Source organism: Meriones unguiculatus, assembly GCF_030254825.1.
Source record: "Meriones unguiculatus strain TT.TT164.6M chromosome 13 unlocalized genomic scaffold, Bangor_MerUng_6.1 Chr13_unordered_Scaffold_28, whole genome shotgun sequence".
NCBI lineage: Eukaryota > Metazoa > Chordata > Mammalia > Rodentia > Muridae > Meriones > Meriones unguiculatus.
In genome coordinates, this window is record NW_026843644.1 from 11404407 (window position 1) to 11422238 (window position 17832).

Sequence of the window (17832 nt, forward strand, 5' to 3'; positions counted from 1 at the left end):
AAGGGCATTCACTTTGATTTTCAGCCTGCCTTTTATAAGCAGCTTTTAAATAAAATCACTGTAAATCCTATGTGCCTGCCTCTCCCTCCCAGGTGGTATGTAAAAGACATGTGCCTCCCAAATGCTGGGATTAAGGCTATGAACAATCAACACCCTGTGATTGTAACTGCTGAATTTAGAAAACAACTAATTAATAGAGAACTGCTTGTCTCTTCTGGGATTAAATGCATGGCCTATCACCACACTGCTCAAGTATGTTATATTCACTCCAAGTTATTCCAACTCAAACCAGTTTATACCTTTGAATTTACTTCAAACATTTTAAACCTCTTAACTCTTTTAAATATGAAATGACAAAAGTATCCTTTTTTATTTGAGAAGAAAACTATAGTCTTTATTAAGTTAGTTTGGACTGAATGACCACACTATCTGATGAACAGTTACCTCTGCTTATTCAGGAGATCTCTACTATTCAAATCTAATCATTATCAATTTTGATAGGATCCACCTTTCTTTTCCTGTGGAAACATTCGGTTTTACCAGTGAAGACACAGTTCAGTAATTTCTCACTATCTACTTTTAGTTTTGTTTACTTCTTTTTTTTCTAGAGTATTTAGGTGTGCTGTTAAGTTGCTACTAAGAGATCTTTCTGATTATTTTTTCTGAATGTACTTAGTGGTATGAACTGTCTTCTGGTCAACAATTCCATTGTGTACTATGACTTTTGATATGTTGTGTCTTCATTTCATTGACTTTTAGGAAGTCTTTAATTTCTTTATTTATTTCAGTTTTGATCCATTTTTTATTCAATAGAGTTGTTCAATTTCTATGAGTTTGTAAGCTTTCTATTGATTTTGTTATTGGTGATGTGATGCTTTAAACCTCAGTGATCTGATGGGATGCAGAAGGTTATTGCAAGTTTCTTATATCTTTTGAGACTTCCATTGTTCAAGTATATCATCAATTTTGGAGAACAATATATGTGTTGCTGAGAAGAGGGAACAATCTTTTGTGCTTGGGTGGATGTTCTGTAAACATCATTTGGGTATATTTAGTTTTTTGATGTTAGTTAACTGGAGCATTTCTCTGTTCAGTTTGGTCAGGGGGAGCTGTCCATTGATGATAGTTATATATTGAAGCCTTCCCCTATCAGTTTATGAGGACCAGGATGTGATGCAAGCTACAGAAGGGTTTCTTTTATAACTTGGGTGCTCTTATATTTGGGGCATAGATGTTAAGTATTGATATGTTTTATTGCTGGTTGTTTTATTTTAATATATCATGTCTTTTGCCATCTTGTGTTTAGTTGTTTTTGAAGTCTGTTTTGTTAGATATTAAAATTGCTATACAAGCTTGATACTCTAGTCCATTTATTTGGAATATCTTTTCCAACACTTTACCTTGAGATAATATCTATCTTGATGTGAAGCTGTGTTTGATGTATTTAGAAGGGTGGATTCTGTTTTATCATCCATTTTGTGAGCCTGTGTCTTTTCGTTGGTGAATTTGGGTCAATGGTATTAAGAGATATCAATGAACAGTGATTGTTAATCTTGGTATTTTGGTGGTGAAAGTGGTGGTGGTTTTAGCACCTTGTGTGGGGCTGTATTTATAGATACATATTGTTTAAATTTGACCTTAACATGCAACATCTTATTTTCTCCATTTGATGATTGAAAGGTTCTGGGCATAGTTAGTAATTTTTCTTGGCTTCTGTAGTTTTTTAGAGTCAGAAGCACACTGTCTATGTCCTTCAACCTCTAGCATCTTTACTGAGAACACAGGATTAATTCCAATAGATCTGCCTTTGTTTATTTCTTGGTTGGTTTTTGTTTGTTTTGGTTTGTCTGTTTTATTGGTTAGTGTGGCCTGTTTGATTTTTTTTTCTATTACAGCTTTTAATATTCTTTATTTGTTCTGTATGTTTAGCGTTTTTATTATTCTCTGGTAAGAGGACTTTCTTTTCTGGTCCAGTGTCTTTTGTATATTTGTATGCTTTTCTTGCCTTGATGGACATCTTATTCTTTAGGTGAAGAAATTTTTCTTGTATGATTTTGTTAAAAATATCTTCTGGACCCTTGATCTCATCCTTCTGCTAATCTGATTATCAACATGTTTGTCTTTTCATAATGTCTCAGAATTCCTGGATGTTTTGTGATAGGGAACTCCAGGATTCCCTAAATTTCTGCATTTAAAAAATAATTTTCTTTTGGATTTTTGAGCCTGGGATTCTCTGTGTAGCATATGCTGTCCTTGCCTTGCTTTATAGACCAGGCTAGCCTCAAAGTCACTCTGCCTCTACCTACCCAAGTTCTGGGATCACAGGTGTGCACCACCATGGCCAGCTTGTTTTTGCTTTCTTTATTGATAATATTTCCATATTTCTAGAATGTGCTTCATTCTGTCATTCTCCATTCAGCGGAGGCCTGGAGCTCAGCTTTCAGATGGAAAACAGTGGCTCCATTTCTCTCAGGGACAGCTAGAACTATTTAGGGCAACACCCATTTTCACTAGATGGGGGTGTGGAAAGAATTTTCTATTGACTATTACAGGTAGCTAGCTCTTTTGAAATGAAATCACCAGTGGTAGTGGAAACTTTGGTATTCCAGAGCCTATGGCAATACCAAAGTGTTACCATTCTTGGATAAGCTGCTGTGCCTTGCTCTAAGGACTTTCACCTCAGAGGTTCAAGTAAAAGTCCATGCCTGGTTGGCTTGCAACCAAGACATAGGCCTAGTGAGACACAGACCCAGTGAGGCCTAGGCCCAGTGGGCCAGTGAGCAATCCCAGATGGGAATAAATGATGAATCTCAGAGGCCATGATGGAAGGCTGATGGTATCAGGTGGCATACAACCTACCAGAACACATGCACCCCCTGCATGGGCTGGATTTCTTAGGAAGAACATTTAATCTGTTGAATGGTTATTATTAATGAGACCTTCAGGACCACAGTGGAAGAAAGAGTCAAGTGGAGCAGAAATAAATGTAGTCTTTGGTTTGTAGAGAAAAGCATCACTAGGTAGTTTCAGATGGCAGTCACATGCTGAAACAGAGACTGGAATTTTTAAGGAGATCATCATCAAAGAGAATGTCCTAGGTCTGGATTTGAAGCCTAAGTTTGTGTCCTTAAATTAACACTCCCTCCTGATAATTCTTCCATTAATCAAAGAAGTAGGCTAAGTGATTCCTAATACCCGGAAAGAACTTCATATAAAACCTGCTCCAAATGTGTTCCAAGTGTGGCAAGATCCATCCCATTTTGTCCATCCCTACTTAAAATCCAACTTGACAGTCTCACTCATGTTATGCACATTCTGGAAACAAGAAGAATGCAAAATTTAAGATAATAGATTCTTCCTTTTTGTTTTCAGTTCAACACTGTGCCAGCCATCTGTGTTTGGCAGAGTCAGCTCCCCAGGGAAGATACTGTAACTGTTTATTGTGTGAAGTGGTGAGGGTGAAGCCTGAGTTGCATCTTGACACTACAAGATGTTGAGATACCTAAGTTAGGAGACACCTACCATATAGTGCTGCCTATAGGCAGCGGAAGTAAGCAATCTTGGGGATGTATGAGATGTTTCAGGGATAAGACCATCTAAGCCTTTCCAAACAGCATCAGGGTTTGTTGTTTTCCTTGCTGATCTTCTTTCCTTGGTCTACTCTTCCCTAAAAATGTACACATTCCTCTCTACAAGAATTGGAAAGGGGTATTCTGTGCATCTATGTTGGAATGATATAACTTGCTTCTGATGTTACAAGATGTGGCACCCAAGAGATTCTCTGTGTATCAGAAGAGACTGTGAACATTTGAACAGTGTATGAGCTATGGCAGAATTTTAGGATCATTGAAGTTAGACTACATTTTCATCATGGGATGACAATAAGCTTATAGTGAACTTGGTCAGAACTTATTTGATTGAATCAAAAAAGCTCCCAGAGAAGATCATGTTTCTGTTTTTGACACTGAAAAAAAAGTTTCTTTGTAGCCTTGGCTGTCCTGAAAGTTGGTATGTAGACCAAAAAGGTTTTGAACTTACAGATCTAACTCCAGTTTAGTGTTGGTCTTAAATTTAGATCAACATGCCTGGCCTCAACATCAACATAAACATTGGCTGCTGAGCCTGGAATGTAGCATTTTGTTTTGTTTTGTATATGTAAGCATAGGTTGTTGTGCTGATCTTCATCCACATCTTACCTTTGAAGTTTGGCAGAGAGTATATCTAATTTCTTAGGATGGCATGTATTCATGACACTAACAGTGTCTGAGCTTTCTGAGTTATTGAATTTCATGTGTATGACATTCTTTCTACCTGTTGTGTTCGTGTTTTAAGACTTTATTTATTTATTTTATTCAAACTTAACTCATTTTAATTTAAATTTGTTTTTCTATAATTTATTCTCTGACATGAACTCAGCTCTTTGAACACCTCCTGCTGGGGGGTGCACTCTTGTGAGGCCACAGAGGAATATACTACAGCCATCCTTGATGAGACCTGATAAGCTATGTTCAGACAGAAGGGGACGAATTCCTCCGCTATCAGGAGAATATGTAAGGGGCATAGGGTGAGAAAGAGAATGGCTGGGACAGGGAGGAGATGGTGGAGGGGGCTACAGTGGGTATACAAAGTGAATAAACTGTAATAAATAAATAAATAAAATTTAAAAATAAGTTATCCACTTAACATCCCAATTTTAGCCCCCTCCCTAGTCTCTTCTTGGTTTCACCCCTCTGTTCCTCTTTCACCCTGATCCCATTTCCAATTCTCAGATAGGGGGAGCCCTCCTCTCCTACCATCTGACCCCAGCCTATCAAGGCTCACTAAGACTGCCTGCATTCTCTTCCTTTGTGGTGTAGCAATGCCCCCTCTACCAGGGGGGAGTGATCAAAGAGCAGGTAACAGAGTCCATGTCAGAGCCAGCCCCTACTCTTCTTATTATGGATCCCACATGAGACTGAGCTGCCTATCAGCTATAACTGAGCAGGGGTCTGGTTCCTCTTCATGAATGGCCTTTGGTGGGTCCATCAATCTCTGCAAGTCCCCATGAGCCCAGATTTGTTGTCCTTGTTGGTCTTCTTATGGCAGTCCTGCCATATCTGGCTCTTTCTACTTTCTACCCCCTAGTCTTTTCTATGATTCTTTGTGTTTTACCCAAAGTTTGGCTGTGAGTATTAGCCTCTGCTTTGATCCCCTGCTGGGTAGTCTTTTGAAGGATATGAAGGATATGTATGTTAGGCTCTCATCCTGTTCCCTCTCCTCAGTCACTTCTGGTGTAGATTCTATTTGCCCTTTTGAATATGAATCGACCATCCTCCATAGGGTCTTCCTTTTTATTTAGCTCCTTTAGGTCTGTGGATTGTAGTATGTTTATCCTATATTATGGCCATTATCCACTTATGAATGAGTACATACCATGCATGTCTTTCTGGTTTTGGAATAACTCACATAAGATGATCATTTGTAGTTCCATATATTTGCCTGAAAATTTCATGGTTTCCTTTTTTTAAAATACCCAAATAGCATTCCATTGTGTAAAAGCACCACAATTTCTGTAAAACAGTGGTTCAGTTGAGAGACATGTAGTTTGTTTCAATATTCTGGCTATTATAAATATAGATGCTATGAACATAGTTGAGCAAATATCTTTGTTGAATGGTGGAGCAACTTTTTGATATACTCCCAGGAATGGTAGAGCTGGGTCTTGAAGTAACACTATTTTCAACTGTCTGAGAAAGCATCAGATGGATTTCTAAAGTGGTTGTATAAGTTTGCACTCCTACTAGCAATGCAGGAGTGTTCCTCTTTCTCCACATTCTCACTAGCTTGCTGTCACTTCAGCTTTTGACATTATCCATGATGGGTTTAAGATGGAATGTCATTTGCATTTCTATGATGACTACAGATATTGAGCATTTAATCTCCACCATTTGATATTCCTCTGTGGAGAATTCTCTGTTTAGTTCTATACCCCAGATTTAAAGTGGATTATTTGGATTGCTGGAGTTAAATTTCTTGATCTTTTTATATATCTTGTTTATTAGCCCTCTCTGTTGTATGTAGGGTTGGTGAAGATCTTTTGTCAGGCTGTAGGCTGTCATTTTGTTCTATTGACAGAGTTCTTTGCTTCATAGAAGCTTTTTGTTTCACGAGATCATATTCATTAATTCTTGATCTTAGAGCAAGTGTTCTTGGTGTTCTGTTGAGGAAATTACCTTCTATGCCAATGACATCGAGGATCTTTCCCACTTTTTCTTCTAAGAGATTTAGTGTATCTGGTTTTATGTTGAGGTCTTCGAACAACTTGGACTGCAGTTTAGTGCAGGGTGATAAATATGGATCTAGTTTCATTTTTCCAGATGTAGACATCCAGCTAGAACAGCACCATTTGTTGAAGATGCTGTCCTTTTTCCATTGCATGGTTTTGACTTCTTCATCAAAAATCAAGTGTCCATAGGTGTATGGGTTTATTTATGGGTTTTCACTTCAATTCCATTGACCCACCATTCTGTTTTTATTCCAGTACCATGCAGTTTTTATTACTATTAATTTATAGTAGAGCTTGAGATCAGGGATGGTTATACCTACTGAAGATCTCCTATTGTACAGGATTGTTTTAGCTATTCTGGCTTGTTTATTTTTCCTTATGAAGCTGAGAATTGTTTTTTTTCAAGTTCCTTAAGGAATTGTGTTGATATTTTGATGGGAATATCATTGAATCTGTAGATTGTTTTTGATAGGATGGCAATTTTTACTATGTTGATCCTACTAATCCATGAGCATGAGAGATATTTCTATCTTCTGGTATCTTTTTCAGTTTCTTTCTTCACAGACTTGAAGTTGTTTTGTTTTGTTTTTCATAGAGGTTTTTCACTGGCTTGTTGAGGATAACATCAAAATATATTTTTTTTCCTGGCTATTGTGAAGGGTGTTATTTTCCTAATTCTTTATCAGTCCATTTGTCATTTGTATACAGGAGTGCTACTGATTTTTTTCTGAGTTAACTTTATATCCAGCCACTTTGCTGAAGTGTTTTTCAACTGTAGGAGTTCACTACAGTAGAATTTTTGGGGTCATTTTTGTATACTGTCATATCTGTGAATAGTGATATTTGATTTCTTCCTTAACAATTTGTGTCCCCTTGATCTCCTTTAGTTGTCTTATTGTCCTAGATAGGACTTTGAGTACTGTATTGAAGAGATTGAGAGAGAGTGTGTAGCCGTGTCTTGTCCCCGAGTTCAGTGGAATTGATTTAACTTTCTTTTCATTTAGTTTGATGTTAGCTATGGGGTTTCTTTACACTGTCTTTACTATTTTTAGATATGTGCCTTTGTCCCCAGTCTCTCCAAGACTTTAAACAAGAATAACTGTTGGATATTGTCAAATGTTTTTTCACCATTTAAGAAAATGATCCTCTGTTGTTGTTTTTTTTTTTTCAATTTGTTTATATGGTGGATTACATTGATGGATTCTATATACTTAAAGTCTATTTTATTAGACATTAGAATGGTAACTCCTGCATGTTTCTTGGGTCCATTTGCTTGGACCCTCCTTCCAGCTCTTTACTCTCAGGCAATGTCTATCTTTGTGGCTTAGATGTGTTTCTTGAATGCAACAGATTGTTGGGTCTTGTTTACATATCCATTCTGTTAGTCTGTGTCTTTATTGGAGTGTTAAGTCCGTTGATGTTGAGGGAAATTAATGACCAGTGGCTATTAGATCCATTTATTTTGATGTTGCTTGTGGTAGTGTGTTTGTGTGCTTGGTTACTTTTAGTTTTGCTGTAGTGACATTATTTATTTCCTGTGTTTTCCTGAATGTAGTTAGCTTTCCTGGGTTGTAGGTTTCCTTCTAGGAGCTTCTGTACCTCTGGATTTGTGCATAGGTATTGTTTAAATTTGTTTTTGTCATTAAATATCTTGTTTGCTCCATCTATGATGAATGAGACTTTTGCTGGGTATAGTAGCCTGGACAGTCATCTGTGTTCTCTTAGGGTCTGCATGATATCTGTTCAGGCCCTTCTGGCTTTCATAGTCTCTGTTGAGAAATCAGGTGTGATTCTAATGGGTTTGCCATTATATGTTACTTGGCCTTTTTCCTTTGCAGCTTTTAGCATTTTTTCTTTGTTCTGTATACTTACCATTTATTATGTGGTGGGAGGATTTTCTATTTTGGTCTAATTTATTGGGTGTTCTGTAGGCCTCTTATATTCTTATAAACCTCTCTTTTAAGTTGGGGAAATTTTCTTCTATGATTTTGTTGAAAATATTTTCTGGGCCTTGGAGGAGGGAATCTTCTTTTTCCTCTATTCCTATTATTTTTAGGTTTTGCTTTTCATGTTGTCTTGGATGGTCTATGTCAGGAATTTTTTAGATTTAACATTTTCTTTGATAGCTACATCTATTTCTTCCATTGTGTCTTCCGCACCTGAGATTCTTTCTTCCCTCTCATAGTCTATTCATTATGCTTAACTCTGTAGTTCCTGTTTTCTTCCCTAAGTTCTTTCTCTCCACAATCTCCTCCATTTGTGTTTTCTTTAATTTTTCCAATTCTATCATCAGATCTTGAGCCATTTTATTGATTTCCTTCACCTCTCTGACTAGTTTCCTTCAATCCCTTCAGCTGTTTGTTAGAACAATCCTCTGTTTCTTTAATTTCTTTCAGGGATTTAAGTATTTCCTCTCTAAAGGCCACAGATTGTTTGGCTGCAACTTCCTGTATTTCTTTAAGGATGGCCACAATCACTTTGTCTTTATCTTCTTCTATTTCTTTGCAAATGGCAATATTCTGTTTGACTTTATCTGCATCTAGGTCTTTACGAAGTTTATTTGTTTCCTCTATTATCCTGTTCATAAGCACAGATGTAAGGTCATCTTCTTGAATTTCATTTACGCTGGGTTATCCAGGGCTGCTTGCTCCAGGGCTGCTTGCTCCTGGATAACTTGTTCTAGGGATGCCATATTGCTCTGTCTTTTGTTGGTTGAGCTTTTATGCTAGCCTCTACCCATTAGGCTATCTTAGGTGATGGGGGTTAGTTTCTGTTACTTCCTGGGATCCTGTGGTGGGTGGAATCACCTTGGCAGGAAGATGATTTTTTCCCAAAGAAGCTCTCCTCCATTTTTTAGGTATGGTCACTGAATGGCAGGTGTTTTTCAGGAATTGCCACAGCTCATCTCAGGCATGCAGACCTGAGTAGTAATTGTGGTATTCATTAGTAAAGGGAACTACCCTCTCATCCAGAGAAGTCCTGGAGACAGCTTCCCTCTTGCTGTAAATTTAGTGAGCTGCTGCTGTAACCTGGGTGCCTTGTGGTTTGGTCAGTTTAATTAGGGAAAACTCATTGTCCCTTGGAGCAGTATTTGGGGGTTGATCTTAGGGAACCCAGGCTTCTGGAGGTCTGAGTTTGGGGCTCTCTGCCCCAGTACCCAAGTGGTAATCAGTGGCATATGAGCACTACTCTCATGTGTGCAGCAGGAGGCTAGAGCCTGGAGCCTGTGGATAACCAGAAACTTTTCTAGAGCTAGGTGTCCTGAGGTAGGGCCAGATATTTCCGCCACCATTGGGTTTTTTCTCAACAGAAAAACCCAGTCTGTACTGTTAGGGAGGGGGCGTGTGGAGTGAGTAGGCACTTGCTTGTGAGTGGTGGCTCCAAGCTGGTGACTGGACAGGAAACTGAGAACTTTTTCTGAGAACATTCCCGTATGTGTGGTGTTAGTGGTGGTGGGGGGTCAGCTGAGTACTCTAAGCTGGGACCTGCTGTTTCCCTCCCTGTGGGGTTTTCTCCCAACAGAAAACCCAGCCTCTAGTGCCCTGGGGTACACAGTTCTGTCTGTGATAGAAAGTTAGTTGTGGAGTTGGCAGCTGGAGCCCCACTCAGGGCTGGCTGCTTTGTGCCTGCAGGTCTGCAGGACCTTTTCCAGGGATAGACTGGTTGACCTGAGGTCAGCCCTACTTGCTTCCTTCTCTGGGGTTTTCTCAAGACTGGGACTCCCAGTCTCTTGTGTCCTGGGGTACACAGTTCAGCCTGGGAAGGTGATCAGGACATGCAAGAGTGTGCTTCTGGTCAAGTGACCCAGTGACTGTGTGACCTGGGGTTTCTTCTGGGTTCTTGCTGGGTGACCTGAGAGTAGACCCGACTTATTCCCACTCCGTGGAGTTTCCTCTCACCTGAGAAACACAATTGCTTTTGTTTTAGGGTCCAGAGTTCAGCCTCTTAGTCACTGTACCAATATTGCTGCCCTGCTCCTCAGACAGTGTCATCCCAGCACCGCCATCTTGGATTACCCCTTTCTCATCTCTTTCAATTAATTTTTGGTGAAAGTCTGTTTTATTAGATATTAGAATGGTTACTCCTGCTTGCTTCTTGGGTCTATTTGCTTGAAAACCTTATTCCTGCTAAAACATCCCAAGAAAATTTCAAGGGATTAGCTGAGTGCTCTGAGGTTGAACCCAATTGCTTTTCTCATCTCACCTGGTAAATACAGTCAGTGGTGTTTGGAGGCTTACAGTTCCAACTATTGGTCACTGTGCAGTCTCTGCTACCCTGCTGATCAGACACAGTGTGAGTTCAGCCCTTCCAGCTGGGATCTGTTTTTAATTTTTACTGAATATGAGTATTTTGATTGTATGCATGAATATGCATCTCTTGTGTGCCTGATCTTCACTATAGTCTGAAGATGTGTTCAGAACTCATGAACTGATAGTAGTGGGTTCCAGTTAAACAATGACAATTGAGCCCACTTATTTGGAAGAGTAGCAAGAGCTCCTCACTGCTGAGCCATCTCTTCTACCTTATGTTGCTTATTTATGATCAGCATTGACATTGCTAATATTTTCATTTTTCTATTTTTAGCTGTTTAAACATGCATTCCCTTTTAGTAAGATGTTATTAGAGTTAAAGTTTAAGCTGGGGCAGTGCAGATTTCTGGAAAAGGAATGCACAACTGGAGTGGATGTATAATTTCTTGTACAAGCTTCAGTTAAGACCTCTGAGTTCTTTCAATCTTTTATGTTTGTTTGATTGACTTTTAGGGGAGGCTCTGTCTTACTATATAGGTCTAGCTGTCCTGGAACTTTTTGCATAGATCATGCTGGCATCCAATTCAATAAGATACACCTGCATCTGCCTCCTGAGTGATGGAATTAAGGCATAATAGAATACACCCAGCTTGTCCATAATTTTTGTAGTTAGTAACTGTTCATAAATTTCTCTGATGTGTACTTAGTACTGCTCATCCCTTAATTTCTCTGTGTGTCTCTGTCTCTCTCTTTCTATTTCGCTCTCTTCTCTCTGTCTTTGTCCACATTAATTACCATGACTATTCAAAAGCTATATCCTATTCAAAAGAGTTCAGATATGACATAGTTAAACTTCATTATTCAGTTTTCTTCTAAAATGACTTAGTGATAACATTAACACTTATGTTTTAATAGAAAAGTTTTAATCTTTATTTTTAAACTGTAGACTATACATGATTTAGAAAGGAGAATAAACAAAACAATGATCAAAGAATAATCATGTGTTCTATGCCTTTTCTTTTGTCTGGGAACTCAGAAATATGATGTTATCAGCTATGATTATTGTTGCTTGCCACTCACATTATTTTTATCCATCTGTTCACTGTAGTACAATTTCCCTTCCACAAATATATGAGCCCCCATTTTCATATACTGGTATGCCACATCTCTGATCCCTGGTCAAAACATGATATCCAGTGCCATGTTGTCTTTTGACTGACACCACCCATCTGTTCACTGTCACGTGATAGCCACATATCATTTGTTGCTAGATAAAATATCATGCCTGTGTTTTTTCCTTCCACCTGTCTCATGAAAGTGTCCTGACCTACTCACCCAAGTAACTGAAGATGATTCATAGATCACTCAAGAACCCAACTAATGGCTACTTCATATTCATGTCTTACAAACCAATACAAAACCTTTAACACAGGTTTTCAAAGCAAGCCTTTTTTTCCTTTACAATCTAACCTTTAGGCTTTTTCTTCTCCCATCCTTTACCTGATGCACAGCACCCAACTGTCTAACATTAGCACTTCTGTGTCAGAACATAAATGGAAGAAGCATTAGAATTATATGATTATATTGCCAATGAAATATAAATTTATATTGTTGCCAGTCTTTCTTTTTTACAAATGTATGGTATATTTTAGAATTCAGTGACCTTTAATGATGTCCATGTGAAATTCAGCCAAGAAGAGTGGGCCTTGCTGGAACCTTCCCAGAAGCAACTCTACAAAGTTGTGATGCTAGAGACCTGTGAAAACCTCACTGCTATAGGTAAGACTGCAATTTTTCTTTCACTTTAAAAATAAAAAGACAACTCTTACTTTGTTATTGATCCTCTTCTGTAATTCCAATTGAGAATGAGGAGGAATGAGGTAAATAAAACAGGCATGGTTCTAAGAGTCACAGAAGATAGTGATTTAAGTTTTGCCTTAATAATAACATGATATTTCCAATAATATATATTTTCTGGTACTATATTTTAGGCTACAATTGGGATGACCATAATATTGAAGAACATTTTCAAAGTTCTACAAGTAATAAAAGGTAACTTTATGTGCATGTTGATACAGATATAAATCTTAAATTTTAATGTGTCCTGGAAGTTTGGTGTTTTTTTGTTTGTTTGTTTATTGGCTGCTTTTTATTTTCTGTTTTTGAGATAGAATTTTTTCTGGGTATCTGTGACTTTCTTAGACTTGCTTGTTAGACCAGCCTGACCTCGAAATCACACATATCTGCCTGTTTCTGCCTCCATGAATCCATGGATTAAAGGATCGTAGCAGCACACCTGGCTGTGTCCTGGAGGTTTTAAAGAAAAGCAACAGTGTGAAAACAGCACTGCTTTAAGTATAATCTCACAATTCCATTTACCTCAATGTCAGGTATCTGATTTGTGTTTGCAAGGCATTCCTTAAGATAGAAGAAAATAAAATAATGTTGTAACAGAAAATACCATTTAAATCATATAGACATTACAGCTACTGAGTTGAACTGCCAATCTCTTTAGTCTCATTTTATCTACTCAGATATTGTAAGAGGTATACATATTGAATAGGTGATCAGTATGTGTCCAAAACTTTCTAATAACAACCACTGTTACTCATATTCATGCAGTCATATTGTAAAGTTTAGTGAAAGGAGCAGCTTATGAGAGTCAAGAATATTGTTGTGGAGAAACCTTAATCCCTATATGACATGTCTATAATGAACAAAAAACAAACTGTTAATTCAGTGAGGGAATCCTTTATTATTCTTGTAATTTAAATAGGTATATCATATGTCACAATGTTTGTAAGGCACATGAGCAGAGGAATATTGAAAGAAGCAGTGTACCTGTCTTTCTCCAAGAACAATTAATTTTGTAGTAGTCCCCACTTTGAGTAGATTTTCTGAATGCGATAAATGGTTACTATTAATTGGTTTTGCAACTTCACTGAGAATTCATCAGCAACTAATACTGCTGAAAATACCTATGAATACTAAGAATTTGGAACTTCTTCTGCTTCTCGTGGCTCACTTTGCAAAAGAAGTGTCATTCATACAGTAAAAACAATGCAAATGGGATTGCTGTGGTAAAGGTCTGTATACTTACAATAATATATATATGTATGTGTATATATATATATAAAACTCTTATAGAAAAATGAAGCTATAAAAGTGAACCACGTAACAAATGCTCTTACCATCACAGAGATCTTCAAAAATACCCATAATGAAGGGAAAAACCATTAATGTAAATAACATGATAAAACTTTAAAATTTGATTCTCCTTTACCATTAGATCAAATTATGAAATTAATTAATATAGATAAATATATTTATTAGTGTAAAGCACTGATTGTGGTAAATCTTTCACATGTGGTAATTATCTGTGCAGGCATGCAAGCAGTCGTACTGGAGAGAAACCTTCTAAATGCACTGTATGTGGTAAAGTCTTCTCCTATACCACTGATCTCATACGGCATAAAAGAGCACACACTGGAGAGAAGCCTTTCAAATGTAATCAATGTGGTAAAGTGTTTGCACAAAAGAGTCATCTCATAAGCCATAGAAGAACACATACTGGAGAGAAACCTTATGAATGTAACCAGTGTGGTAAAGCCTTTGCAGAAAACAGTACTCTCTTAAGCCATAAAAGAACACACACTGGAGAGAAACCTTATGAATGTAACCAGTGTGGTAAAGCCTTTGCAGAAAACAGTACTCTCTTAAGCCATAAAAGAACACACACTGGAGAGAAACCTTATGAATGTAACCAGTGTGGTAAAGCCTTTCCACAAAAAAGTCATCTCATAAGCCATAAAAGAACACACACTGGAGAGAAACCTTATGAATGTAACCAGTGTGGTAAAGCCTTTGCAGAAAACAGTACTCTCTTAAGACATAAAAGAACACACACTGGAGAGAAACCTTATGAATGTAACCAGTGTGGTAAAGCCTTTGCAGAAAACAGTACTCTCTTAAGCCATAAAAGAACACACACTGGAGAGAAACCTTATGAATGTAACCAGTGTGGTAAAGCCTTTGCAGAAAACAGTACTCTCTTAAGCCATAAAAGAACACACACTGGAGAGAAACCTTATGAATGTAACCAGTGTGGTAAAGCCTTTGCAGAAAACAGTACTCTCTTAAGCCATAAAAGAACACACACTGGAGAGAAACCTTATGAATGTAACCAGTGTGGTAAAGCCTTTGCAAAAAACAGTACTCTCTTAAACCATAAAAGAACACACACTGGAGAGAAACCTTATGAATGTAACCAGTGCAGTAAAGCCTTTCCACAAAAAAGTCATCTCATAAGGCATAAAAGAACACATACTGGAGAGAAACCTTATGAATGTAACCAGTGTGGTAAAGCCTTTGCAGAAAACAGTACTCTCTTAAGACATAAAAGATCACACACTGGAGAGAAACCTTATGAATGTAACCAGTGTGGTAAAGCCTTTGCAGAAAACAGTACTCTCTTAAGACATAAAAGAACACACACTGGAGAGAAACCTTATGAATGTAACCAGTGCAGTAAAGCCTTTCCACAAAAAAGTCATCTCATAAGCCATAAAAGAACACATATTATAAAGAAACCTTATGAATATACCCAACATGATAAAGCCTTTGAACAGCAGTGTGGTATCCACAAAAAAGAAAAGACACACAGTGGAGAGAAGCCTGGTGAGGGTAATTAGTGTGATAAAGCCTTTGCATGTAATATTCATCTCCTAAGACAACAAAACATTGTGCAGGGAAACCATATGAATATAACTATGTGGCAAAGCCTTTGAACATAACTTCTCCTAATAAATAAAAGAACACATACTGGAAAGAAGCCGTCTGACTGCAATCAATGTGAATAAACTTTTGCACTTCATAATCAATTTCAAACTCATGAAAGAAATCCTAATGGACAAAAAGCCTATGAGTGCTTTTAACAAGGCGAAACTATTCCACATTTGTATAATTTTCATCTTCATGAAAGGATTCATACTGGAGAGAACTTATGAATGTGTTAAAATGGTGAGGCCTTGCACAAATCTAGAGTCATCATCATCATCAAAATTACCTTACTGGAGAGGAATTCTGTGACTATAAGCAATGTAGAAAGACCTTTGTGTTCTTTGGTCCAATGAGATCCAACAGAACTGAAAAACTAGCTCAATGGAAATGACCTCCCATTTCTGGAGGGGAAAGGGAATAAGGGCAATAGGAAAGGAGGGTAGTTCTGGGGGAGAGAAGGGAGGGGGACTATGGTTGGAATTTAAAGTAAATAAACTTATTTTTAAAAAGAATACAATGAATGGTAAATATCAATTAAATGCAACAGTATTATATAATAAGGTGTTTATGGAAGACTTATTGATAATCCTGATTCTCAACATTTACTGTTTTCAATTGCCTCACTTTACACAAAAAAAACTTTTAATCCAGTGGATGAATATGTAGGGAATGGTGAACTAACACCAGCCAGGAAGTTCTCTGAGAGTAACACAACAGTGGTAGCCTGTAGAAGTTTCTTTGTGTACACATACCTATTGTTCCAGGGGTTCTATTGAAAATCATCACAACTCACACTGAATTTTGAGATATGAGGGAGGAGGCTTTCTTTTCCATGTAGGACTCTGCTTCTGGCCTAGATGGGTAACCATGTCAATGGTGCGTTTTCTCTGCCTGACTTCATCTGGAGAGTATCTTTAGACATGGAAACCACCAATCAAATTTGATAGATGGCCTTTGACACAGATCCCTGATAACTCTCCCCTCCCTTCAAATATAGGATAATTTGGTTCTGTGTTCTTGTTCTTCTTATTCATATAATAGGAATGTGCTGTTTAATGCAAATCTAGCATTCTTGAATTTCCTAGTATTAAACAATTATCTACACCTATGCTTGGAGCATCCCAGGTACTCCCCAAGGAATATAAGCCACTGTGTTCTGTTTTCTGGAATTAAAGTTGAACTTACTTTCTGAGGTGGCTCCCAGAGTGGCTAACCACTGTTATGCTCGTGAGCTTTCCAAGCTTTATACTACTCATCTTCTGCCCCTCATGCCTTCCTGGGCTGGTGGGAAACAGCCCTCCAGGCAGCAAGAGAATCACATTCTCTGAAATGCCTGTGATAAAATATTTCAGACTGCATAGCATTTCAAATTTCACATGTTTCTGGATTTGAGATGGTCAATCAAACAGTATCTTGGGATGGGACTCATTAAAATGAGTTATACTTAGTGTTTAGTTCAAGGTAAGGTTGCAGGCAAGCTTCATGGTATGAAATCATCTAAGGTGAGTACAGTGGCCCATGGAAAATAAATACAAGCAGAAATTTTATTTTTCTGTTTTTAATAGCTGAGTACTGTTCTGATAATGTAAGGGTGAATGGCAGGGGAGAGGAACTCTCCTTTTGAGTAGTCTACGGGAAGGGGATGGGGGAAGGTGGAGGGAGGGACCAGTAGGAGTTGAGGGAGTGACCTTCAATCAGCATATATAATGAATAAATTGTGAAAAATAAAAACAATTAATAAAATAACATATAGTAAGGAAAACAAAGCAAAACAGCAAAAATTTGAGTCTAGTTTGGTTAACTGCCCTCCCTCAAAGAAAAGAAAGACGATATATAGAAAGAAAAGAAAAACAGAATCTTTGTCTTTGTCACCTTTCTTCCCTGTGAGCTCAGTTGAAGATCATTATGCAATGGAGACCATGATTCTCTCTCTGAAGTTTATGTTACCATAGAAGTAGGATTCAAACCTGAAACTAATGGCAGAGTTTCCTAGTTAACATATCAAATCAAACCTACCTGCCATTTTCTCTCAGAAATCCTTCAGTCCTTCCATGTTATCTGTCCGTCCAGGCTAGTACAGCCCATGCAATACCCTGAATTCTCCTTCCCAGGGCCTGGGATAACCTTACCCCCCCTCACCCACATATAGGCAAATTATTTGGGCTACCTGGTTCTGTCAAGCACCATGCAGGAGCAACAGTAGAACAGCTATAGAACTCATGGAATGTGGCTCCCTCGTTAGCATAATCATGATGAGTTTGTCTTGGAGAAGCATAATCCCAAGAACTAATTTTCCTGATGACTTTGTGTTCTTATGTAGCATATCTCTGCTTGTTGCCTTTGTGATGCCCATATTCCTTATAACATGAGTTGTATGAAAACTTTAAGAAAGCTTCTATCTCATCACTGGGCAATATCACTGGCATTTAAAATTAACAATGCTTGATCTCTTTTCACATGTTTACTGGAGCAGTTTAATGAATTAAGCATTGCCCTTGAAATGAGCTATAGATGTAGATTGTTAGCAATGACCATTAT

At 37.8% G+C, this 17832-nt stretch overlaps 2 protein-coding genes across 2 annotated transcripts in view; one reads left to right on the plus strand and one right to left on the minus strand.

Annotated features, from left to right (window-relative positions):
* The window catches only part of LOC132650696 (zinc finger protein 260-like), a 129656-nt gene extending 114450 nt beyond the window's left edge, over positions 1 to 15206 (plus strand). Inside the window, exon 4 of the mRNA XM_060376036.1 lies at positions 13996 to 15206. Within this exon, the coding sequence (XP_060232019.1) occupies positions 13996 to 15206 (1211 nt within the window). The remainder of the gene's footprint in view (positions 1 to 13995) is intronic.
* Positions 1 to 17832, minus strand: part of LOC132650690 (zinc finger protein 91-like) — a gene marked incomplete at both ends in the record, with an annotated part of 682672 nt that overhangs the window by 514040 nt on the left and 150800 nt on the right. The gene's annotated exons all lie outside the window — the stretch shown is intronic.